Source organism: Lepisosteus oculatus, chromosome 1 (assembly GCF_040954835.1).
Source record: "Lepisosteus oculatus isolate fLepOcu1 chromosome 1, fLepOcu1.hap2, whole genome shotgun sequence".
Classification (NCBI taxonomy): Eukaryota; Metazoa; Chordata; class Actinopteri; order Semionotiformes; family Lepisosteidae; genus Lepisosteus; species Lepisosteus oculatus.
This window is the reverse complement of record NC_090696.1, coordinates 4,877,711-4,903,270: the sequence shown is the minus strand read 5'-3', so window position 1 is coordinate 4,903,270 and position 25,560 is coordinate 4,877,711. Positions and strand designations below refer to the sequence as shown.

The 25,560-nt window shown below is 37.4% G+C and overlaps 1 protein-coding gene across 4 annotated transcripts; it reads left to right on the top strand.

Annotated features, from left to right (window-relative positions):
* The first annotated feature begins 1,480 nt into the window (after positions 1 to 1,480).
* On the top strand, positions 1,481 to 22,562 carry fgf24 (fibroblast growth factor 24). Of its 4 annotated transcripts, none has more exons than XM_015343844.2 (6): positions 1,481 to 3,414; positions 3,562 to 3,598; positions 8,726 to 8,776; positions 9,262 to 9,430; positions 15,366 to 15,472; positions 20,058 to 22,562. In XM_015343844.2, exons 1-6 carry the CDS (start codon positions 3,383 to 3,385, stop codon positions 20,328 to 20,330), a joined length of 669 nt encoding a protein of 222 aa, XP_015199330.1. In that variant the 5' UTR covers positions 1,481 to 3,382; the 3' UTR covers positions 20,331 to 22,562. The 4 variants fall into 4 exon arrangements, with proteins under 4 accessions (XP_015199330.1, XP_015199329.1, XP_015199332.1 ...); XM_015343843.2 differs by having other exon boundaries at positions 1,482 to 3,414; positions 9,262 to 9,439; XM_015343846.2 differs by lacking the exon at positions 8,726 to 8,776 and having other exon boundaries at positions 1,492 to 3,414.
* The last annotated feature ends 2,998 nt before the right edge of the window (positions 22,563 to 25,560 follow it).

Genomic DNA, 25,560 nt, shown 5'->3' with positions numbered 1-25,560 from the left:
GTTTATTCCCTGCTGAAAACAGAAGAAAGAAAACACAACGTTTCGGCCTTGGAGCCTTCTTCAGGTGAGAGCTCACCGAAACATTGTGTTTTTTTTCTTCTCTTTTCAGCATGAAATAAACTTATTACTTGTTTCTTAACTTGTTGAATATTTAGGCTAAGCAGTTTTAAAAAAGCAGTGAATTCTCTGGCTACATTTTATAAATAGAGAGCATGAAAGTATTATTCGGGTATGATTTGAAGTTCGTAATGAAATTATCATTCTTCAGTTATTTGTGCGATTTCATTGGCTCTGTGTGTTGCTCCTCCTCCTTGTTTTTAGGAAGATACAAAACGTTGTGTTTTCTTTCTTCTCTTTTCAGCAGGGAATAAACCTCTTACTTGTTCCTATGCTTGCTATAAACTCCTCATGCCAAACCTATAAGTGCAACTTTGCCAGTTACACAAATCAAACCTCAGTTACTTTCAGAGTACACCATGCTCAATTGAGAGCTGCCCTCAGAACTCCAAAGTGCTGTGACCTGCAGGTGTGCAGGAGACCTTATCCTTGGTCAGATGTCCAAAGTGCTTAGCTGGTCCACTCTGCTTTTCATGCTGCAGGATTATATGTCATAAAACAGAATCACAGTACAGCAGGAGAGTGGACACCGAAGAGTGCTCTGTAAAGTCCAGATGTTAATATCTGCGCCTCCGATGACAGCTGTGGTAATGTTTTGGAATCATGCAATAGAGGGAAAAACTAAAGCCAAAGATTAGAAATTCTTCTAAGTTTTTGATACTTTGCCTGTAATTCACCAGATCCACCTTTAGATCAGGTGATCAAAACATTATTTATCTTGGATGTTTTGCATAAGAAGTTAAAACCACATTCGCTGACTCTCTGGCAAGTGAGGGTGTCCCCAGACTCCCAGACACGGTTTGATTTATAACGCCTGATGAGCATTTTTAGTTGTAACAGCTGTTGGTCTGAGTTCAAGATGAGACCAATTAATTTGCAGTGACCGGGAATGGACTCATGGCTGTATCTCTGCTTTTCTGTTTCCAGAGGAGGTGGGCTGCCTGTGATAGGCGAGAATTTCATTTCAATAATGGCTGTGATTTGGGTGTGGAATCGCTTGCTTTCTTTTTCTTTCTGTGAACACAGATCAGATAACCATCAGCTAAAACAGTCAAAGCCGTTTGGCAGCTCAGGCAGTAATGATAATAGTGTTATATCAGCCTGGGTAGTACCTTTAACAGAGGTCTGAGCTCAGTGCTTATGAAGCATATTTTAATGTTGCTGTTGTGTGAAATGTAATATTTTTATTCATGAGTTTGAATTTTAGTTCTTGCCTTAATCTTAAAATCTTTTTACATTCACTGTAAACATTCACTGTCTTGTAAATCTTTGTGTTTGTATGTCTACATTATTGCTGTTCTTATTGTTTGATAAGGGCTGTGAATGTGCAATCCTATTATTTGGTTCCTGACATTTTAAAAGTTATTTTCTAATGTAATACACAGATAAATTTAGTTGATAATGTCAGAGCTGTTCTAGCCCTTGTAATGTTGTGCTGAAGGCCTGAGCTCCAGGGAAGGAATATTTTTATTAATTGGGCTCGGTTTCACTGTCTTTTATACAGACCTTTAATATTCAACTTTAAACATAATTTGTTAGTCACATATTGGAAGAAACATCTAGCTAACAGGCATGGTAAATATGTTAATACCTATAACTTTAAATGCTCAACAAGCATAAATCACACATAGGATTTAAGTGGGTGGATGGTATGCTGTGTTAGTTCATTGGGTGTTGTCAAAGACTTGTAAATGCACAGATTCACACTTCTCTTTCATTTAAATGGAGAAACAGTACTCTCACACCATGCAGAAACCAGACCTGACAGCCACCTGCATTTCTAAAGCGTCTGGGAAAGGTGCACTCAATCTACAAATCCCTCACCCCTCCCAGAGTTGCTTAAATAAAGGGGTATCGATAGATTCACAACCACAAAATGTTTTTGAACCAAGACCACATTTTATTACCACAATTTACAAGTAGCGCTATTTACCGTAAACGTTCAATGTTATTTTTACGTCGTCCAGTTCAATTTATACTGTTAACTGGGTTTACGTTGCGCAGTGCAGTATCGCTAGATTACCCTAGGCGCGATTATTGCTAGTTGAAACTACTAACACCGTAAATCGACAATAGCTCCTTTCTGTTTGCAGAATGACGTCTAGTTTCACATTTTAGGTGCTATTTGTGCCAAGATCCCGTTAACACTAAACAAACAAGCCGCTCTCATTAAAGCAATCGTAACATGCAAAGAACAGTGAATGCATAAATACAAAGATACTTACGTTATTAAAACAAACAAATAATTGAATACCACCATGCCTTCAAGGCTGCTATCAGTCTTACTGGGTGAGTAATGTCTTCACGTTTTGTCCACTTCAAAAATGCACCTGCAGAAAGCTCTTGGGGTATCCGACAGTTGTTATTGAATGACTACCAGACAATAAACATGAACCGCAGAACAAATAGATGCGACAATTAGTAACCTCCCTCACCCCCTCCCTCCCAAACATAATCACTCTGGAAAGAGGGAGAAAAAAAATCTTCAAAAACTGCCCTGATGGTCTTTCATAGATTGTCCTATCAGGTGCAAACCACTGACAAGTTTCCACCCACCAACAAAAAAAACTCTCTGTACCCAAATCCAAAGGCGCAGATACTTCACTGGCAGACATTACACCATCTCCCGTAGTAAAGAACTGGCTGTAGCATTTTGTTATTCTTTATTTTATGTTTGCATGTAATGGATAGCTCGGCAAAATCCAATCCAATTCGAGGCATCCACCGGAGGTGATCGTTATTCTGATACCACTTGTTTATTTTTATTTATTTTGTGTTTGTTTAAAACAATTGACTTGAAGAAAGAGGGAAAAAATGACCCACGCAAGGTGTACATTTAGATGTCCCCTCCAGGTAAATTCGGAATTGAAGTTCTATCTGTGGAGCAGCGCACTTTAAGGAGAGAAAAGTGCACTCATCGCATTGCATTCTTGTCCGCAAGGAGAAACCTGCCAGTGCTGTGACTACAAATTGAATCCTTCCTCCTGTGCACAATATTATGCTCTGATTTACGCAGCTCGCGGGAAGCTAACTACGAAGACAAGAAAAAATATCTCCAAACTTCTTTTTTTCCCCCGATACATTGAAAACAAGGAAGCACCTAATGTTGCAAAAGTTGGGACGGTTTTACTTCATAATTTTATCCTTCCGCTGGGATTCCAGGAAACCTCCCGGATACTTATTGTAGAGAAAACGCGTGGCCATCTCTGTGGTTACCTCTGGGCTTTGGAAAACGGTGGAAACAGGTGTATCTGAGCAACTCAAGATGCCTCTTCTCCCTTCAAGGTTCATCTACGTGTAAGGATTCCATTTTTATTTCTTTCGATTCATTTAGTGTGTGCATTCTTGCCAATAGAAGTCGCTAAAGGCTAGGATTCAGTTGCTATCCAGGTGCATATTTATTCTGTGTAATCACATTTGATTTGTTATTTTTTCTTCCACCAGGTGCTTACATTTCCTAGTCCTCTACTTTCAAGTACAGGTAGGATTATTATTATTATTATTATTATTATTATTATTATTATTATTATTATTAAATTGCCTAGTTTATATATAATACTTTTAATATGTATTTGGAATTTGGAGCTTGTTTGTTTTAATGAAGTTACAGTGCAGAACTGTTTTCACCATACTTCAACAATGATTGCAAATTATAAGCAATCCACTCCGATCAGTTCGTCATCGTTATCTTATTTAACAAACCTATACTTGCTCATTTAGAAAGGAAACTACTAATCCAGAGTTCTGAAAGAATTTACGTTACTGCTTGCTCTCGGATCAGAAGTTTTTATTTTTCTTTCGTCATTTTGTGGACACTTTACGTTTCGCATACTGTTTGTGGAAAGGTTGATATTGGAGTGGAATTGTGTATTTTCTGTTTAAACCTCACTAATCAATAGCATTTAGTTTTACAAGCAATTAATTGGCATTTTCCTGTGCATAGAGCCTGCAGCCTATTTGCACACATTTTGCTAAACGCAGAAGTGAAGTTTCGGGCAAAATGTGTTGTTAAAGGTAGTGATTTGTTCCAGTTCTATTAATGCGCCATAAATCATTTCATTATGAGATTGATGAAGTAATAATATATATTAGATTAGGGTCGAAGGCTGACATTCATTCATGTACAATTTGTATTTTTAACTTATTCACTGATGTGGCCCGAAATGTAAATACGAATGTTGCGTTAATTGCTTTAAAATACGTTGATATACATATGGAGTTGTACTGTATACCAAGTGAGAAATGCTGCCTATATAAGCTGATCACTCGTTTCTGTATTAGAAATGTGAGATACGTGAATGATGCCGATTTTACAAAAATATTCGTTTGACGTTTATGTAGATTTGCCTAAATCATTCGTGTTTTTTTGTATTTTTCTGTGTCAAGGAAACATTTTGTGAAAGTAACAGTCTTCAGTGGAATTCTATTTCACTGGAAGTAGATCGGGTAACGACACGTTCTTGGATTAAAATATGGTTTTAAATCTCAGCAGGACCAAGTTCTCTTTAAAAAGAATGAATCATAAAAGGTGAATACGGAAAGGGGCTACTTTGTAACAAAGATGTTGACAAATACCATCTTTAAGAGTAACTGCATCATACTTACTATTTTAATAAAGATGCATTAAAGAGACAAAAGGTTGTGAACGCTGGAATTCTCAACAGAACAAGCGTTTAAACTAAACTAGCATTTGAAAAACAAAGATTAGATTTGGATATTACAAGCTTAGATATAACATTAAATGTCAAATATTGCGATGCTAATTTCAAGAACGCTAAATCTTACAATGGCGTTATCAATAAAGTGAGTATAAAGCCCGATATTTAAGAAAATAAAAGACTAATCTTTTTTACTCCCTTCTCCAACTTTCAAAAATTATATTGTACTAATCATTTTCCTGAATTCACCAATCAGACCACTGCCTGTACTTACAAAATTGGGTTACCTAGAATGTTAAAGGTTTATTGCATTGTGAAGCATGTTCCCGGTTCAGTCTGTATTTATTGAAAACGGTGGACTATAATAAGCAAAAGCAAATTCAAGAAAATAAAATCCTCGTACAATATTAGACCAAATCCATTAACTATATTAGGATACGAAAACCCTCTTTCTTACATATTTGGAAAGTCGACGTGTTTAAATTTAAAGTCATGTAATCGATTTAGATTTAGCGTTTCCTGAATTAAATTACGCGAAATAATTATTTAAATTTAAAGCCTAACACAGGCTTTAAGAGTCATTTTGCGATAATCAAAATGAAGTCCCCCCATTTTACCACCTTGAAAATCGTTTTTCAATGTGGATTCCTGTAACCTAATGCAGACATTCTTGCGCAATATCTGTATTTGTTTCGTCCAACAATGTAATACACAAGTATACACGAACGTATAGTGTGTTTTGGTACAAACCTAAACCGTTACATAACATGAATAGTTCTTCGTTGAGGTAGTTAAATGCATCCCAGTTATAATTTTCTTTTAACAGGCTCAGTCTTAATTCGAGTCACAGTTGTGAAATACAGAACCATTTGTCAAAAAGTCACAGATCAAGAGGGAGCGGATGTTAACAGATACACTGCAAAGGTACTGGTCATTATCTTTATTCTCTAGGCATTACAAACCTAAGGAAATAAACTGTCCTTTTAGGTTTGCTCAGGTGTTCATTGAACTCGCAACGTGATTATAATCTAGTTTTTATTTCTAGAACAGACGGAATTACCACGATGTACACATGTAGTTTGTTGTGGGTAGCGCATGGGTTTAAGATTATCGTATTATTTTTACAGTCGCAGGCGCTCCCAATTTCTTTCAAGATAGGAATGGATGCAATATTCGGATGAAGAGGAGTTAACCACATAAAGAGACAGATGGGTTGAATAGGTCTGCAGAATTGGTTATGTTCTTGTTATCACCTAATGTCGTTTAAAACACTAAATGCAGTACTTGACATTGGTAAATTATCTATCCCATTCCATTTTTTTCTCTGACTAGCGAATTTCCAATTGAAAAGCAAGTCAGCTAACAACACGTTTGAGTTTTCTGTTTAAATCAGTCGATTTTGTTAACAAGGGCCATGAGACGCCCAGTCTCTATAATCACCTTGCGTTGTGTGTGATAAAACCACCAGGGTGAATTCCATTTGGATTCGGGTAGTTAAATAGCCTGGGTTTGTCCGTAATCTGAGGAAATAAGAGATGAATCCCTGTTATATAACTGCTGTTTTTGTTCCGAAGGACGTGGCAGAGACAACACCATACTGTAAGCAGAGATTATTTTTAATTCACACTGTTTAGAATTACCGGTACTTTAAGTGCAGATTTGCAGAAAAAAGAATAAATATAAAGTACATTTTGACATCGCATTACACATTGACTCTTTCAAGAAATATATATATATATTAGAATTGCTGAGCAAAACACCTGTACGTATTCTGACACAAATGTAATGCAGGCAGATCGACATTAAGTTGTTCAGTTGCAGTAGAAATAAAGTCGCAAAGTTATTTTATTTAATTTATGTAGAAGAATATGGAGTACAAAATGAAAGGGAAACTATATTAATCAATTAAGGCATTTAAAAAATGATGTAAAGTCATGGTGAATCTGGATCCTGTGGCTAAAATGCATGTTTCTGCTTCACTGTTGTAGTTTCAGCACTCTGTACACTAAATTTAGAAGTAGTAAATTCTGAGGTTTTTGAATATATTTTTTTACCATAACCCCTGTCTATTTTTCCGTGTATAGGATTGTATTTGAATATACAGCCTGCAAAAATAAAACACGTTTGAGAGGTTTTGACATTTTGAAATGGTTTCCCAAACGTTCATTTCCCTGAAGCATGGTGGTTCTGTTATAGTGGCTATCAATGGTTATGGTCAGAAGCAAGGGATTATTACAGTCTAGTTAGCATATTTTATTTTAGCATATAACTATACATGTTATTTATGTTATGTTATTACATGTTACTGTTATTGCTATTGTGTTACTGTCTACTGTCTTATCTTCTGTCCTATTTATACTGTATACTGCACCTGAGTGACTAATGAGAAACACTTTTCATTATACTATGCACCTGTGTAAGTTTTATGACAATAAAGTTGAATTGAATTGAATTTTAGAGAACAGGCTGAACCAATTTCAAACAATAGGAGAAATAATGGCATATATGTGATGCACATCTATAATGGTGTCAATAGTTGTATAATTGGCGAAAAGTTACATTTTATTTTCACTGATTGCAGACGCAATTCCACTTTCTCACCTGTCCACTTGTATGGTTTCACGTTTTACCCCAAACCTTACCAATGAGTTTCACTGTTTCAACATAGTGTTGATCTTTTGTGCTCTTATATTTTGATACTTTGAGCGAAGTGTTCAATACTTACTGAGAAACAAAATCAGAATGTGATTCTAGGATCCCCTGGTAGGTTTTGACTTGCTCTTTATCCCTTTCACACAGTATAAAAAAAGCATGAGGTTTGTAACCACCTCTTAGAATAATACAGTCATTTTCTCAATAAAATGACTAAAGAGAATCTGTTAAAAATTAAATTGCTAAAAAATGAAACTTACATAATTCCATTTGCAAAAATGTCAGGTGTTTGCTTTTGTTTTGAAAAAGAAATGCAGACCTTTGCTTGTGACTTCATAAATATTACTTTTATGATTTTTAATGATGTGTGAAATGTGAATAATTCCTTTTTAAAAACAGCTCAAACACGGAGGCTCTGGTGTACTGGGAAACTGCTTTTTCCCAAAAAACGAAAATGAATATATGAAAAAAGCCTGAATTAAACCCAAGAAAGAGGTCTGTTTTAAACATCAGTGGAATAACTTGATACGTTTATCTCTGTGGTTGGTTCAGGTTGTAAGACAGGAAAAAAAAATCTAGAGAAAGCTTTAATATATGAATAGGTTGGACCTCGCTATTAGAGCCTGTTGGATATTTAGTTAAGAATTAAACAGCATCTTCTGGTAAAGACATCTCAATATGATTTGAAATTAATTGTGTTTTCGGAGTGCTTTCTGCACTGGAGTTTTTCAAGTAAAGATCTATTTCCATTCTGGTTTAATAAATGTCATTAATTCACTGAGGTTAAAATAACAAAGAGCCTGAGTATGTAATGTGTACATAATTAGCCACCTGAGAGAAGCCACATAAAAGGCCAACACTGTATAATTACTAAACAGTACAGTTCAAGGATTAGGTCTTGGCAAAAAGAAAGAACCAAAGAGTTGAAAATATAGATTTTTCTCTCCTTAATCACCTATAAAGACATGTAAAGACATGGATTTGTGGACGGTGTATGTGGGTGTTAGACCGTTCTTCCCTTTGTCCTGTTATTTCTGTGTTTGACTCAGTCTAATCCACAAAACTGATTAGTAGGGCTCATAGGGCACATAACACATCATCTGAAATGGCATTTATGGTTAAAAAAGAAATCACACCAATTAAAAGTGAAGACTTCGTTTTTACGTTACTTGTGGCTTTGTGACACGCGCGCATGTCTCGTTGCCCAGTTTTACTCTGCCAACCCTAGGTTGGTAGAATTTACCCACTCGCTATGGAAAACTCCAACCGAGATAGATATTTGTTTTGTCATTGTATAGGGGGGCCCAGGCTTAGGATCTGTACAGGTCTCCTGTCACAGGGTCTATAATGTAGGTGGAATCTTGCTTTCATAACATGACTTAAAGTGCATGTGCCTGAGCTTTTTGTGTAACTAAAATAAAATGTCTGTGTGCACGATAAGACTTCCTCCTTTTGCATGAAGGGTCAGTCCAATATCTAGAGAATATTCTGTCATTTTCTTCATAAAATGCCACATGCTGCTATTGGCACATTCATCAACTCCAGTAATTTAGAGTTCAAGGTAATGAAAACACGTAATTGCAGCTGTGAATCAATACTACAGGCTCTAGTCAAGACATTGAAGAGTAAACTGGTCCAGAATTCTACCTTGCAAACCTGCAGGGGAGGACTTTGTACCCAGTCTGTCTGAAGTGCATCTGGCTCTTCAATGTGTTAACGTGCATCTCAAGTTAAAGTGTGAGATGTTTGAACCCTGCTGGGGTGACCTCTGCACTGCTCGCCAACCATGCATTCAGAATTTCTTTGTGATTTTGTTTCCGCAATCCACTTCAAGGAGTCTCAGCAAACGTCTGCTGACTTTCGGGTGTACGTTGAGAACCGCACAGGGACCCCGGATGACCTGAGCCGGAAGCAGATCCGGATATATCAGCTTTATAGCCGCACGACTGGGAAGCATGTCCAGATTCTGGGGAAGAGGATCAACGCCAATGGGGACGATGGGGGCAAGTATGGTACGAGCACGTGCTTGTGCAGAGCAGACCCGTTCTCAATCCTGTCTGAGCAGTGAATTCAGCGACAGTCCGTGCTGAGAGCCATCGGTGGTTGGAATGCACAGGCCGCAATCTGAATTCTGTGGCTATTGAATCATGCTGTCACAGTGATTTCTGAATTGGAACAGCCAGCAACAACAACACAGCAATTATGGACCTTTATGGCTGATGAGGGGACGGTGAAATCATATGCATCGTCCAGTTTTAGTTTATTTCTGAAAGAAAGCAACATTGCATGTGATGGGCGGTGCTGAAAATGATTTTAACGGACACGGTCGAAGTTAAAGTTTAACTTCCTTTTCTTTCGCGATGATGAGCATGGTTCTTGTTTGTAACACTTCCTGCGTTGCCTTTTTTAATACTGTTAGAATTGCTCCAGTTACGCAGGAATCCTAATAGCAAAACAATTTAAGACTGACGAAAAGAGCTGAAGGTACAAAAAAATCTATTCGTTGCAATTCTAACTTCACTGTGCTGTTCAAAGTGCAATTCCATTGTCTGCAGTAAAAGGCCGTTTACTTTCATAATCATCAAGTTGTTAGTGATAGAAAAACATTTCCTGAAGGTAGCAGTGTCATTGGAACATAATTATAAACTAGTGGGGTGATATAACCAGTAATTTAAAAACCATAAAAGACTATTAATCAAATTGATATAACAGTTAATGAATTGGCTGTCTTTTCTGAGAATCAGCACATGCTCAGTAACCCAGCTTCAGTGAGGAAATGAAGCATTTCAAGTCACATTTGCCACACAATATGGAAATTTGCTAATGTATTACCAGCTGAGCGCTCAACATTAGCCTGGTGTCTTTCATATTTTAAGTATTTCTTGCTATTCTTTAGTGTATTGTTCTTATTTATCTTTAAATAAAATTTACTGTCTCCTTATTTTTAAAATTTTAGGTTTAGCACATGGATTATTCACTGAGACATACAAAGCAAAAATTTATGTATTAGACACTGAGATAGAACAAAATTTGTGTTCAGCTATATTGAGTTCACAGATGTGATTCCCCATGGGGGCTGAATTTCTGTGTCATCCCACAAGCTTGTTACAGCTTGAGTGGAAGCAGAGCCAGGCTTTCCCATGAGCACTGCCAGCACAGCTCCTGATCTGGAGAACCACTGTCTCCACCAGGGTGAGAGAACCTCATGCCTCTCTGTAACAAGCAGAGCATTTCTTCTGAGCCAAGAAAGAAACTCTGCTTTGCTAGATCGCTGACTTGTGTGGCCAGTTTTCTTGACGAGATCATGGCACTTGTTGTCACTCCGCTGGCAGTGAAGGTCAGTCGGGATCTCACACCACGACTGGGTTTGCTGACAATATCACGCTTTTCACACATCTGCGCAGGAAACTATAATACTAAGAAAATTCTACATAATGAAATAGGGAGGGGAATGAATACAGATCCTTAAATAAAGGTATTCCTGAATGAGAAAGGCTAGCTAAATAGTCCAACCTCTAAGAATTCTCAAGAAACCTAAATGTTAAATGAGGAGACTGTCACAACAATTTGAGTTAGATGACTTAAAATCTTTTTAAGCCTTTTTGTATTAATCCCAAATTACTGATTGCAGTTCTTACCGGTTTAGGGCACAGAGTTTAATTGATGATAAATGCAGTCTAAAGCTCATATCTCTGTGGTTGTAATGCAGTACACTGCAGAGGCCTCATGAATGTGATACAATTGTATACTTACCTTTATCAGAAGTCACACAACTGCTGTATTAGTAGACTGTATTTCTGAGGAGTTTATACATCTGCGTGTTGTAATTATTGCTGTTGTTCACAGCTTAGCACAAATTCTTATGTCAAATCAACATGTATTTTTTGCCATTTACTCTCTAAAACCTATATACATTTGCTTCTTATTTATAAGGTTATTCTGTTGTACCCAAGGCACTATTGTATCTTGTTATTAGGACAGATTATATAATTGCCATTAGCTAATTTGTTCACAAGTTTCTTGTTTTTAAATCAGTATTTTTAAAAGTGGTTGCTTCGTACACTAAGAGTTCACACAGAAAAGCAGGTTAGCCAATTGTTCAAATTGGCCAGGGTTTGCTTACCACTCAATGAATGAAGTTTTTCTAAGATTTAATTCTATTTCCATTGTTGAAAAAAAACTTCAGACTGTCTCATCAAAGACATAAAAGGAGCCTTCGAGTTTAGCTTTCAACTATTCTCTAAATGATTTACCTCCTTTTTGAATCTGAAGCTCACCTAGTCTGGGAAAGAGTCTGCTATTTCTTATTGCAGGAAGTTCACTGGAAGCTCTTAATGCGTTTTTTTTTCCTAACAAAAGGAGGCCTTCTAATTTTCTTCCACTTGTGGCTTCAGTAGTAACTGGTTCTGCCACTTGTGGTGTTCAGTGGAGCGACAGACGTTAAAGTCTCAGTAAAGGAGTGCAGCTCAAAGAAGCTCCTCCATAGCCCTAAGGGCGAACTCTAATCCCCAGTGTGTTAAACAGATAGACCATCTTTAACCTTTTAATTGAGTGAACAAGTACTAAAGAGACCCCTAAACATAATGCTGAACCTTCTGAAAAGTTCAAGCTGATTTTTCCCCACCAGGACAGGACTGTGATAGAAACCCTGAGGGTCATTTTAAACAGGAAGATAGTGACAGAGAAAAGAGTAGCCTGCTTCATATCCAAACACGTTAGCTGTTCAACAATTTGAAATATTTTATTGAAAGCACCATGGACAATATTTCATTCTTTTAAAAAACAGAAAGTTACAGCCTTAAAAACGAGCATATCTTAAAATGTTTTTCTATCGGTTTGAAATGAATTGTTTCGCTCTCTAAATTTGACTTTTGCCTTCTGCTTTGTAAGGTAGTTTTGTTCTTACACTTACTTTCTTACAGATATTTTAAATTTTCAGCATCATTTTCAGAAATATCTTCCTCTTCTTAAAATGTGCTAGTGTAGGACTTATTGTAATCGTTTCCTCTGGCAGTCTCAGCATCTGAATGGGTGTTTCTGTGTTATTTTGAAAACCTGCCAGTGAAGTGAAATCCTGAAGGTGCTTTTCATGCAGTACTTTCTTTAAGCTCAGTCCTTCCACTCAGAAAACAACATGACTGTGCTCACAGCGCGTACAGCCCAGGCCATGGGCTTTGGTAGGAGTTGCTGCACTGAGAGTTTCGTCAGTCTCAGGAAGTATATACGTTCACTGCGGAGAGCATGGAGAACGGTGTGCTTCCCATTATGACATAAATATGAGATGAATTCACCATCATCATCATCAAAAATATGTGAACTAAAAAACATTTCTGATATCACACAGATTATGTTATTTTTACTTTGGACATCACTGGGAAATGAATTGGAATTATGAGGTACAGCCATAAATGTGCACAATAAGGTTCTAAGGTGCATGGTATAATAACGTGATGGGATATTGTACTGGATATGCATGTGTAAAACTGGATATGCTGGCGTAAATATAACATTCTCAAACTCAAGCTCTGTGAGGGCATAAACAGAATGGAAGGGTTAACACCAAAAAGGATGGTAAGAAACAGGTGAAAGATTAGGAATGAGACCAGATCATCTGGCCCATCTGACCCATTTGGATAATAAGAGCTACTTGTTCTGAGCATCTCATCTGAATGCTTCTTGTAATAAACCAGGGTAGGGTAGACTCCCACAACCCTTTGTGTAAAGAAGTTACACAACCCTTTGTGTTCTCATTTTCAGATGCTCTTTGATGTGTTTTCTACTCCTTAGTTCTTTCTTTCACTGTTGATTCTGAAGACATTCCGCTTGGTTGAATTTATCAATGGCTTCAGGATTTTGAATACTTGGATCAAATTTCCTCATAGATATCTCTGTTCCAAACTAAAAAGGTTCAGCTCTTTTTGCCTGTCAGTGTAGGCCATTTTTTATACCCTGGAATGTATCTGGTTGCTCTTCTCTGGACTGATTCCAGAGCTGCAATTTTTTTTTTGTAACGAGGTGACCAAAACCATGCACATTATTCTAAATAAGGTGTTACTAAAGCTTTGTATTATTTTAGCATAACATTCCTCGATTTGAAATTAAAGACTTTCTGCTGTATATTTGAAAAGTTTACTTTTTATTTCTTCCCTCCATTAGTTAAGACTGTGTGCTTCAAACTAAACAAAGTATGCCAACATATGTGCTGTCACAGACAAAAGTGTTTCAACTCTTAATTTGAAATACCTTTTTTCAGTGTCTCTGTTCAGTTGCAATTTGAAAAGGGAGCTGGCACTGCCTGTCTGTACTGTTCATTTACCTGGAATCTTGGATACAAATCACAAGGCTGAATCAGTGACCTATATTCACAGAAGGTTTAACACAATTTTTATAAAAGAAAATACAACTGAAAGCGGGAGTGCTACAAGTAACAACACATACTGTGTTTCTTTGCATGCGTTTGTTTTAAAGATACAACATATGAGTAAATCATTCCTCAGTTGTTCTGTGGCTTGTGAAGGCATTTACAGATTTCAGGATAAATAATGCTGCTACTAAAATTGTGGAATCAGGCCTGTTTTCAATAAATCCTGTCAAGATATAGTTGACCTAAATTAATTAGTAAGTATCATTGTTTAAAATTAAGTTTGTGAGCAACTGGAATGTACAGTATATTTGTCTTGTTTTGAAGAGCACAATAATGTGAAAGTGACTTTTCTCTTGTGTGGGATGGGATGTCATGTCTGTTTATGAACCTCATGCTCAGCAGTGAACAGTATTATTCAGCATTTGTGAATTTACCAACTATTTAAGTGCTTCTTTCTCTATTTTAAGCCTAAGACTCTTTTTTTGCCTATGTGTTTTTTTTTTGCTTCATGGATTTACTGTGTTGTCTGTTTTGGCTATTCAATCTCCAGACCATCTAGTAGTACTGACCTGAAGATCTCATTCAGCTATTTCTAGAAAGGAGCTAAAGTATTGGTTTCAAATCATAGTGCATAGTTTGTTCCAGACTCCTACAAAGTTTTGTGTAAAGTCAGCCTTCCTGTTTTCAGTTTTATGTGTAGGTTTTCATTAGTTTCCACCTGTGCCCTCTGGTTCATATTTCACTGTTGATTGTGGTTCACTTGGTTCATTTTGTCAGTGACTTTTGAATGCTTCTATTGTGTCCTATGTTTGGCTTCTCTGCTCAAGGTTTAAATGACTCAGTTGTTTTAGCATCAGTGGAGGACATTTCTTTGAGCCTGGTAATGTACCTGGTTGGTGTTCTCTATAGTGATTCCAGAGCATCCTCATCCTCTATTCAACCACTGTGTTAGCTCACAATAAGCACCCTCAGCACATACTGTTTGTTGTACACACTGTGCTGCCTTGTACTCCCTAAGAGCAGTGAACTTTGGAGAGATAACAAATGACAGGAGGCCTTATAGCCCAATTGGTAGCTAATAGCTTCAAGGATCTCATCCAGCTGTTTCTTGAAGGAAACCAGGGTATAAGCTTCAGCAGCATAGCTGGGTAGCTTGTTCTATACTCCCACCAGTCCTCGGGTAAAGAAGACCCTCTTGTTCACAGATTTGAATGCACTTCATCATTGTTTCCATGTGTGTCTTCTGCTTTGTGTTTCAGTGTTGATTGATAAGAAATCCACTTTGTCATTGAGGGTTTTGAAAACTTATCAAATCATGTCCCCTCATAGTTTTCACTGTTCAAGACTAAAAGGGTTTGTTTCCTTCAGCCCAGAAATGTAGCTGGTTGCTCATCTCTAGGCTGATTCCAGAGCAGCAATATCTTTTCTATTACATGGTGACTAAAATGGTGCACAGTGAGGCCTCACTTACCTGCAATTGTGACATGAAATCTCTTGATTTTAATTCTACCCTTATGTACGTGTCTGCACTGTGTTCAAGCTTTACTCATGAATCTTTTCTTTTTTACATTCAGCTCTCCTGGTGGTGGAGACAGAAACATTTGGGAGCCATATCCGAATAAAAGGGAAAGAAAGTGGGTACTACATCTGCATGACCAACAAAGGCAAGATTATTGGAAAGGTAAGCATTTCTGCAGCAGAGACCCTGTACAAGTTTATAGGTGTGTTGACATGGTTGTAATCTTTTTGCTTGTTACTTGAAAAGTTAGTTGTTTTTATCTCACATATGTATGCGCAACTTTTTGAAAATTAAAAATGTAATATTTAAATCTGAATGTAACTGTATACTGTATTCCCTCCTGTCAGGGGCATGAGCACTGTGACAACCTACAACATGCCACCCCCACCCACAGCATTTCCCAGCTACACATTTTCACATGTCAATTTCACTGACCTGCAGCTGGATTTTACTTCCACAGTCCGGGGACCATCATTATTTGGTGAGACTATACTGCCCAGAGTCTTCAACGCCAGTGCAAGGCTATGAGCCCAAGATCAGACAGATCAGATTTCAGGACAGAATTCTGCTTGGTCCTCTTACTCCTCTTCACTCTTTCTTATCAACAAGAGGATCTTAAGGAGTGACTTGATCTGAATGCAGACAGACTGCTGGGCTTGAACCGCTAAGTCCTCTCCCTATTTCTGTCTATTTAACAGAAATGACCTCTGGTCCTATGGGCGTCGATTCAGTCCACTCTTCCTCCCTGGGGTGTCACTTCTGTTTCAGGCCACCAGAGGATGCCACCATCCCACTGCTGCCACCAAGCACACTGGGTCTCCAGTCATGAAAGGCATAACTAGCCCTATAACAGCCTTCCAACTGTCACCCACTGTTCCTCAGTTACAGTTTTTTATGTGGTGCTTTAGCTGACCTGTGGCTAGATTATGCTTCGACATTCCTGGGGCTTTGTTGCTCCAAGAGTCTGTACTATACAAAGCCTTCCCCCTTGCACACTTAGAGCTACCATACCTCTAGAACCAGACATCCTACTTTCAGTAAGAGTAGAGGGCGGTTAGATATCTCTATCCATAACCCCTCTGGGATTATCATTAACGTCATTTCCCCTCACAGGACATTTCTTTCATGGTCGTCATCACTCCTCTAGAGGGTGCTTCTACCTTTCTCGTTGTGTTCCCAGCTTTATTTGTCCCAGCTGTTTCCTATCCCCGTTTCCCTATTTAAGCCTGGCATCCCCGTAGTTCTAGGCTCAGGTTTGGAAGACAACCTGCCCACCACTGGGCACAGGAGTGGCCCGAGGGCATAGGCTTCACCACGACGTCCTGACCTCTGAGTCTGGGGCTCGGAGTGCCTTGTCTCGTTATGATTTTAACCTTCCATGTTCCTGGTTCCACGCTCCCATTCCCTGTGTTAACTGTCTTTGTCATGGATGGACCACCCAGCTTTTGGATTATGAACCACGCCCACAATTTTCCCTTCTGGACTTCCTTAAACTCGTTAGCTTACTTCACGCACCCTGAGCACCAGATAATTCAAGTCACCATCCCCTGTCTGTCAGCCTGACCTTACCTTGCTATGCCTTCCCTGATTTCCTCCAGATTCTTCCGGATTATACTGTCACGCATAGGGTCTTAAACTACACATTTAACAGGAGTCAGAACCGGCTTCCTTGACAATTTCTCTATTTCGGATCTGAGAACGAACTTCTCTTCTCCAGGCTGCCTCCCAGGAGCTATCTCTTTCTCAGCTCTGAGTCGCAGACATGGTCCCTGGCTACTGCTTCTCTTTTAACCAATGGATTTATAACCCACAGGGCTCCTTAGCAGCTGTTTTTAACCAATGGATGTATGCTCACAGGTGCATTCTCCCTTTCTTTTCTTTCCTTTCCCTTCCCTTCCTTATGAGAGAAACCCGTGGTCTCTTCTTTCTATACTACGTCTTATACCTGCTTTTTAAACTTGCCCAGCTTATCCTGTTTGGCCAGAGATGCCTTTCAATAACCACCCCTGGTGCTATAAGCGGATTCCTTCACCCTAACCCAGTGGCTGCCTCCTGTGCTCACATCCAAGAGCTTTCACATCCTTTTCCAATGGAGCAAGCTGGCATTTCAGACAGGGAGCCCCCTTGTGTGTTGGGGAGTGGGGGTAAATGCATGGGAAAATACAGAAACTGATAGATTATTCATTGGGAAAGCTAAAAATGCTTCTCATCACCCTGTTTCTTTTTCGTACAAATAACCTAAATAGAGAGGCTGGAATAACCAATTAAATCGATGGATGAGCACTGAAACTGATGTACTGCCTTCAGTGCTGAACTCCCAGATAACTGGTCCTAACCGTGGGGATGTGCTGAGAGACTGCTCTGACTGAGGAGACTCCCCCTGAGTTCCCTTCACAAAGCAAAAGCTAACTGGAATCAGCTGCAGCAGAATGCTGTGACGCAACGTCATGTGAATTGCTGAACTTAGCCCATGTGTAAATTCCTGTACCTGTTTTTTCTTTAAATCACCCTAAAAAGCCCCCCTCCAGATGCCAGAGTGACAGCTGTTCTGGTATACCCTACTAGGGGGTTTAGAGAAAGATGCCTTTTTTGGACACATTTCAAACAGATCATAGACTGCTCAATTCATCAGATAAAAATTAATTGTGATTTGACCTCCATTTAATGTTAGATATTTAATATTATTCTTAGCATAGCAACACTTTGAGTAGGTGTTTTGTTTATCTTTGGAAAATTCAAACTTTAAAAAAAGTATGTTTCTTTTGTGACATCAACCTAGACCAAAAACAGGCTACATGTATTTCGTTTCTGTGTAAACATTTTAAAGTATGCTCCAGACATAGAGCAGATGGTCAATACAGTTTAGAAATGATTCGACCTTGTAAAGGGACAGTTTGATTCTGGAGTCTGTTAGCAAAACTGGAAACGTGTCACAGCTATTGATAACAGCATACTTAATAAATTTTCTTTTGCCTTTGGAATGATTCTCCCACCCTAAAACAATGGACACAAGATTTAAAGTGGTTTTTGGGCAAAGCCCCAAGTACCCTTTAACTTCAGTGGAACTCATTCAGAAATTCCATGGCACAATTTGTCTTAAACTTCACAGAGACACTAAAGTTCAGAGTAAAATACTGAGCCTCAAATTGTTATTTTCAATTTGAAATACCGCATCAGTGAAGGCTTATCTTTTTGTTATCTTATCCATTTGTGACCCAGGTTTTGTAGTTGAAATAAATAAACAAAATGAGTCATAAGAATGAAAATTATAGCATAAGACAAGCAAGATTGCACAATATTCAGCAGGCCGTACTTAGTTATAGTTGGTTGTCTAATTATTGTGTTTGAACAAAAAGGATGTATAATTGACAGATTCTAAAAATTGCATCCTTGAAACTGTTACACAACATTCAATTTGTGTAACCTGCAAAGGAACCACATTATTTAGGCAACACAACAAAATATGACTAGAAACAGATGTAGAATTTATCAGAAAATGCTTTTTTTCCCTCCCCGTTGCAATTAGTAAGCTTTGATCTTGATGAGGTCCAGTGTGGATTAGCACAGCTGAAACAATTCAGAGTTTTTCTTACAGTTCATTTGGAAGCATGACCTAATGCATTTGAGTGCTCCAAATGAAAAGCAACTATCCTTGTGAACACTCACCTTGATATGTTGATGGATGATATCTGCTTAAAAGATATGAAGGCAAAAATAGAAGTCGCATATTCAATGCTCGGGTTAGGACATATATGTCCATAAAGAGATACAATTTCAGGTAACTATTTGCAAAAGTTTTGTATGTCAAATAGTACCATAATAAGTAGGAGGGTTGTGGATCTCAATATTGTCACTTGCAAACGCAATTTCACTGGTGAAAAATGCATTGTGATTCTACCACTAATTCACTAGATGGCACTGTGAGGGGGTAATTTATTTGGGTTGGTTTGTAATTTGTAATTTTTTAATTTTAATGAAAGTGTTCTTGAAAAAGCATTTTGATTGGTCCACATCAAAGGTGTTTGCCTCTGTGTCTATTTGGCATACAGTTTGTCTCTGTATGTATAAAGTTGGACACATACATTTTGTGATTAATACAATCAGAAGAGTTCATAATTCTAAAGAAAGCTTCTGAGACAAAACAATGCTTAGTGCCTTTATTAAAAAATCAACAAAACAAGAAAAACTCCTTTATTCAGTCATAAATAGTGCATTCCAATCTTTTCTTTACTTGTTTAATATAGATTAAAAATACTGTAAGCAGACTGGTTTTGAAAGTGTTGGCACATGGAAAGATGTTAGTCTGATACTGTATTGATCACAGTGAAAACAGAAGTGAAATTACAACTTGTTTAGAATCTTGATATCTTTTGCCTTTAATTTGTTTCTGAGATGGACCAGTTCATGGATCTTGAGTATTTTATTTGTCAGACACAAGACTTTATCAGGTTCTGTCATAATCAGATCCCCCTGACATAAGACAGCTTTCTTTGATCATGTCACTCTCCACTTCAATTTGACAGCAAAAACACAATACCAGCAGAATTTACACTTTTGATAACATTTCCCTGACATTTTACACAGCTAATGGTGTTAAGGATGTTTTTTTATGGGTGGAGTTATATAGTCCACTATATAATATAAACAATGACAATACTTAAATGTGTGAAATTCTACTTACTAAACAGTATATGTGAATAAACTGGATGGTTACAGGTGTCTTATCTACCACTGTTTTTTCTTGCAGCTTCAAGGAAAGAATCCAGAGTGCGTCTTTGTGGAAGAAGTTCTGGAAAACAACTACACGGCGCTTGTGTCCGCCAAGTATAAAGGCTGGTACCTCGGCTTCAACAGGAAAGGGCGGCCCAAAAAAGGTTCAAGGACTCAGCAGAACCAGCAAGAGGTTCACTTCATGAAACGTCACCCGAAGGGGAAGGTGGACCCTCTCCCGGAATTCCGCTTCACCACGGTGACGAAACGGACTCGCAGGGCCCGGCGCTTGAAGCCCAGCTCCAACTGACAGGCAGGCCGGGAGCCCAGTCGGCGTGCAAGAGACTCGGCCCTCTCGCCTCAGAGTATCACTACAGAACTTTTAAAAAAGATGTTCTATTTTTGTACTTGAGGAGTGTGAAATAACTCCGTTCTGCTGGATGATTCTGTTTTTTTTTAATTATTATTTTATTTATACTGGATGGACTGAAACCAAGGTGTTTTTTTGACATCTTTCCATTGCTACTTTTCAAATTGATAACAGAAGAAGAGAAACCTCTGAGGGGTTAACGGAAAGCTCATTCAGACTCACTGTCTTGGTGGAAGCCTCTTCACATTTTGGGATTACCAGTACAAGGATGGATTGTTTTATATCTGCTGGGACTGGACATCATTGAGACCAAAATAGAGAGATACATTAGTGTGTGAGTTTAGTTAACTGCTTAGCTTTAAGTGCAATATTTTATTCAGGCCCTGTTTTTCAAGGTAGTTCTATGAAAAGTGCTTTTGGATCCGCCTAACTCCAATGTGACTAACGGCCATTTCTTCATGGATTGTGTTGAAATTTCTGGTAGCTATGGTGATATTATATCCTCCTGTGACCTAAATGCAGCTCAGTGTAACATGTTCTTGCGTGCCTGGCACGTACAGTAATTGTTGAGGTTATCCAAGTCCCACATTCATGGAAAACCACTGTTTATGTAATGGGACAAAACCCAGATTACTATTATTGGAATAATAAATTCCTAACAAACAGTAGCTTTTTAATCTTGTACACCTGCGATTAATTGTCTTACATGAGGCACATCGAATCACTGGCCAAGATAACAGCTCCAAGACTATTACTGGACATACCTGTCTAAAATTTCCCACATCTTTAGACAACAGTATTTGACAACATGCAGTCACTTAAAATATGCAGTAGTTTTTTAATAACATTGTTTTTTCTTTTTATTATATATAATTGTTGTCCCGCAGTTTATATAATCCAGAATATTTGAATCATTTCGCTACATTAGGTTAATCCAAATATGTACATGTGGTAAAGACAGTACTTTTTAAAGGAGCAAAGTAGGTGTACACTACCTGATAACTGACTCGGCTGTCTAAGGAATAGTCCTCAGCTGATTGTAAAAACAGTACTTTAATAGGACCAAGGAGAATGTTATTAATTTGCTCATGATTACCCAATTAAGTAAAAGGAAATTAATATGAAATAGTTTTCTGCGGAGTAAAACATTTAGCTTATTCCTGCAAAAATTCTGACTGCAAATGACCAAAATGTATTTATTTCTTCTGTGATGATAGCAGAAAAGAATGTGCTTTCAGAACAAAAAAAGGAATTATAATCACTTCTTTTCTGCTTTGTTTCTAAGAGTGTGGTATTCAATAGTAAATAAACCTCCTTGTTGTGTTGTTTGTGCCTTAAAATTGGATCACAAGACAATATGAAAATGCTAGTGAATATTTCAGGAGGAACTTAATATCTATTTATAATGTTCCATTCAAGTATTATTTACTTAGCCTTGACATGAAAGGTGCTTGTACTAACTGACCTATTGTACAGTTAAATCCAGTATGTTTAGTGTCTTATATAGTCTTCGTGACACCCAATTACATTATGATTGGTAACAAAATCATGTGAACATTTTTCTTGCTTTTTTAAAATAACCAAGGACTAAGGGAATAAGAACCAATTTCCATCATTCACTATAGAGTTAGTGGGTGTAGAAAGAGTCTGAGAGGAGGAGGGCTAGCTGTGGCTAGAAGGCCTGTATTCTGCACAGATGCAGCTATTGGTTTAGAATGTATCTTAAGGAGCTTCTCTGTTTCAGAAAATAGATGTTTTTTGTTGCGTTGTTTTTGATGTTATGCCTTCCTGAAAATCTGTAAATTTATTTTTTAAGGAACTGAAATGTTAATCGGCTGACTCCAGTACTGGATTTTTAATCACACAAATGGCCGCAGAATTGGTCGTCAGAGGAAATTGGAGTTGGAGTTTTGGAGTCCACAGAAGGCTCAGTGCCTTGGGGCAGTGATTTTTAACTTTGGGCCTCAATATTGGTAGGGTTGTACTATTTACTCATCTGCCAAGGGGCAGTCTTTATTGTGTATGACTTGCTACTAACAACTTGACAAGTATGATTTAAAATGTATGCGATTTTTTTATGACTATTATAACATATTTATTGCATTTCATTGTAAATACAACCTGATGAATTTATTTGGCCTCTGATAATAAAGTGAGGACTATATTTAAAAAGAGAGCTACAGCTGTGTTTTGTGTACTCTTCTGACCATTCTGATTACTAATACCATGTGATTTGTGTTTGGTAGTAATCAATCATTTTTTCCCTTTAAAGTTAGACCTTGGCTTTACCAACTGAAAAGGCTGTTTTACTGCTATGATTAATAGGTAATATTTATGCTAAATAGTACTAATTAACTTGCCTTGAGCAGCTGCTGTAGCAGCTTGAGAAAATGCTGGCACTAAACTGTTGGGAACAACACTAATGTATGTAGTAAATACATTGTGTTACATAACAACAACATAAATGGAAAACACTGGTAAAATAATTAATGGTTGGCTACTTGCTTGATTTAAATTATTTTTCAAGGTTTTAATGAGTTACAAACTTACTTCAAAATGTTGATCTCTGAATGTGAACCTGTTTGTTTCTGTCAGTTACTATTATTTCTGTCAGCTGGACCTTTTGTTACTGTAAGAGGAAAAAAAATAAATTTCATAAATCAATATTCACAATCAATAAAAACTGTAAGAAACTAATTAAGAATTTCAATTAAAAAATGTTGAAATAGTAAAACAACAATCTATTTAGATATGACCAAATTATATTTTATTTACAAGACTACTTTTACTTAGTTTGCCTACCAAGATCAACATTTTCTGCAGGATTCTGGTGATTGTAGTTTAACCGAAGTGATATTCAGCCTTGATAAAACTACCCAAGACAAAATTATTTACAAATACATTTGCAAAGGTCTCATATACCCCCAAATAAAATCGTGAGTAATAACAGTCTGGTCTTGTTGTGTCTGTTAGAGTCAAAGTCAACAGATTTCCTTTGCTGGATATAGAATGGAATTGGTATTCCACAAATACCAATGCCTTCAGTGGTGGCCTTTGAGTTCAATGTAACTGACAGAAAGCAATTGTTTAAATCCTTCATGGACAATCTGTTGAAGCACACAGGGGGTTCTGAGCTGGATGCCCCAGGCATTTATGCTTTGCCTTTTCTTCTGTGCGGTTTGCTCATATGCACCTTATTTTCTGCATGAACCCTGCTGCAGTGGTGAATTAGCAAAACACTGCTAACTGGGGAATAGGTTTGTTGATTAAACAGGACAGGTATAGGTTTAGGGGGATCCAGTTGATGTAATGTTTTATTTTGATAAAAAGAGCTTGAAACATTTTGACAAGTGTTACAGTAGAACAGAACTGGCAATAGACTTGCAAAAAGGAAGTGCTCAGGTTACAAGGATGCAAAAGGCTGTTTCAAAAACCCAAAGATTTAATATACTTAAAGTGTGACATACAGTATTTGGTGGATAAATGAGTAGGTATTTTTGGACATCAGGCCTTAAGGAAGAACTTCTGTTTTCTATTATTGTTCACTTAAATACATGTGCATTTTATTCAAGAACATATATATGCTTACACATGTATGTATGGAGGACAATTGTATGGTTGTATATGGAAAGAAGTGGTCATGAATGTAATAAAAGAACAAGTAATAGGTTTATTCCATGCTGAAAAGAGTAGAGAGAAAAATCAACGTTTCGGCTCTGAAGCCTTCTTCAGGTGCTCACACCTGAAGAAGGCTTCAGAGCTGAAACGTTGTGTTTTCTCTCCCTCACACCTGAAGAAGGCTTCACAGCTGAAACGTTGTGTTTTCTGTCTTCTGTTTTCAGCATGGGATTAACCTATTACTTGTTTGTTTGCAGCCTACGCATGCTGACGCAGCTCCCCACTTGAACTACCCACCTGAACTACTTCAACCCACATGAATGTAATAATGCCATTTGAGTACATTAAACAGAATGAGCATGGCATGATGGGTTAATATGTATAACAGTGTTTCATCATTTGTTTTAACTGATCCACTTTTCATAATTCTTGTTTCAGACACATACACACTTTGCCCCCCAGGATAAACTAAAAATCTATTTATACATTTCCTAGTACAGATTATAAAAACTGCAAATGCCACTGAGGACAGACTTATAATGATCTTTTATCCAGCAGATGCTTGTTTTACCATCTCTGTATGAGCAAGAAAGAATCACTTCATTCCCTTCTATTTAAGACATTGCCTATGACAGGATGGTAAATTAAAGAACCATATTTGGAATTTACTGCAAGAATTGCATTGCTGTAATCTGTAAGTAATTGTTAACATTTTTATGCCAGCTGTTATCAAAGGGTTCATGATTGCGTTGGATGGAGAATATGACACAGGACAGCATTTTTCAAACCTGCTTAAATTGCTTCAACTCACAGATTTCCAAAAACAATTGTGTGACAGGGTTTACAGCATGTTCCATTTTCATATTTGTGTCTAACAATTAACATTGATCGATGTGTAGCTCAAACATTTTACTGCAGAAGGATTTGTGAAATGAATAAGATATGGAAATATTTAAGATTTTTAAATTGCATAGGAAAGAATTAATGAAGACAATTATATTTAAATAATTTTGAAGCTAAAATTGTTGTGAATTGTTTCATCTAATTTACATTTTTATAATTTGATTGAGTTCTTTTTACATTGAAATTTACTTTCGGATGATGCGTCCGCCATTCACTGTTCACCTAAGTAACATATGCTAGAGCACAGTCAAGCAATAGGTCCCAAATAACGCAATGCTGATTGATTATAATTAAACACAGCCTGCTGCCAACAGTTTAATGATTATTCCCAGCTGAGTAGTTTTTTTTCTAGACTTATTCTTAAAATTGCTGTATTCTTCTAAGAAAATTAGTACTTGGACTCTTGACAGAATTGAGTTCACAGGGTCATTACGTAATATTTATCACAACGTGCAGTTTTTTCTTTGAACTTGTAATTAATTCTACAAGTATTTACAATAAATTACCATCTTAATCATTGTGACTCCCCCAGAAGGTATAAAACATTCTACCATAAGGCTGATTGGAAATAAAACTTTGAGTTAAGTTAGAGTGGCAAAGTTGTCTTTATTCCATACTAACAGGCTCATATTCCTTCACCTTAGGTCAA

Excerpts from the sequence above, each read along its gene's own strand:
- fgf24 (XM_015343843.2), top strand. The coding sequence starts at position 3,383 with ATGCCTCTTCTCCCTTCAAGGTTCATCTACGT. Across the intron at positions 3,599-8,725 it reads TCCTCTACTTTCAAGTACAG|GGGGGCCCAGGCTTAGGATC; the intron begins GTAGGATTATTA and ends GTCATTGTATAG. Across the intron at positions 8,777-9,261 it reads CCTGTCACAGGGTCTATAAT|GAGTCTCAGCAAACGTCTGC; the intron begins GTAGGTGGAATC and ends ATCCACTTCAAG.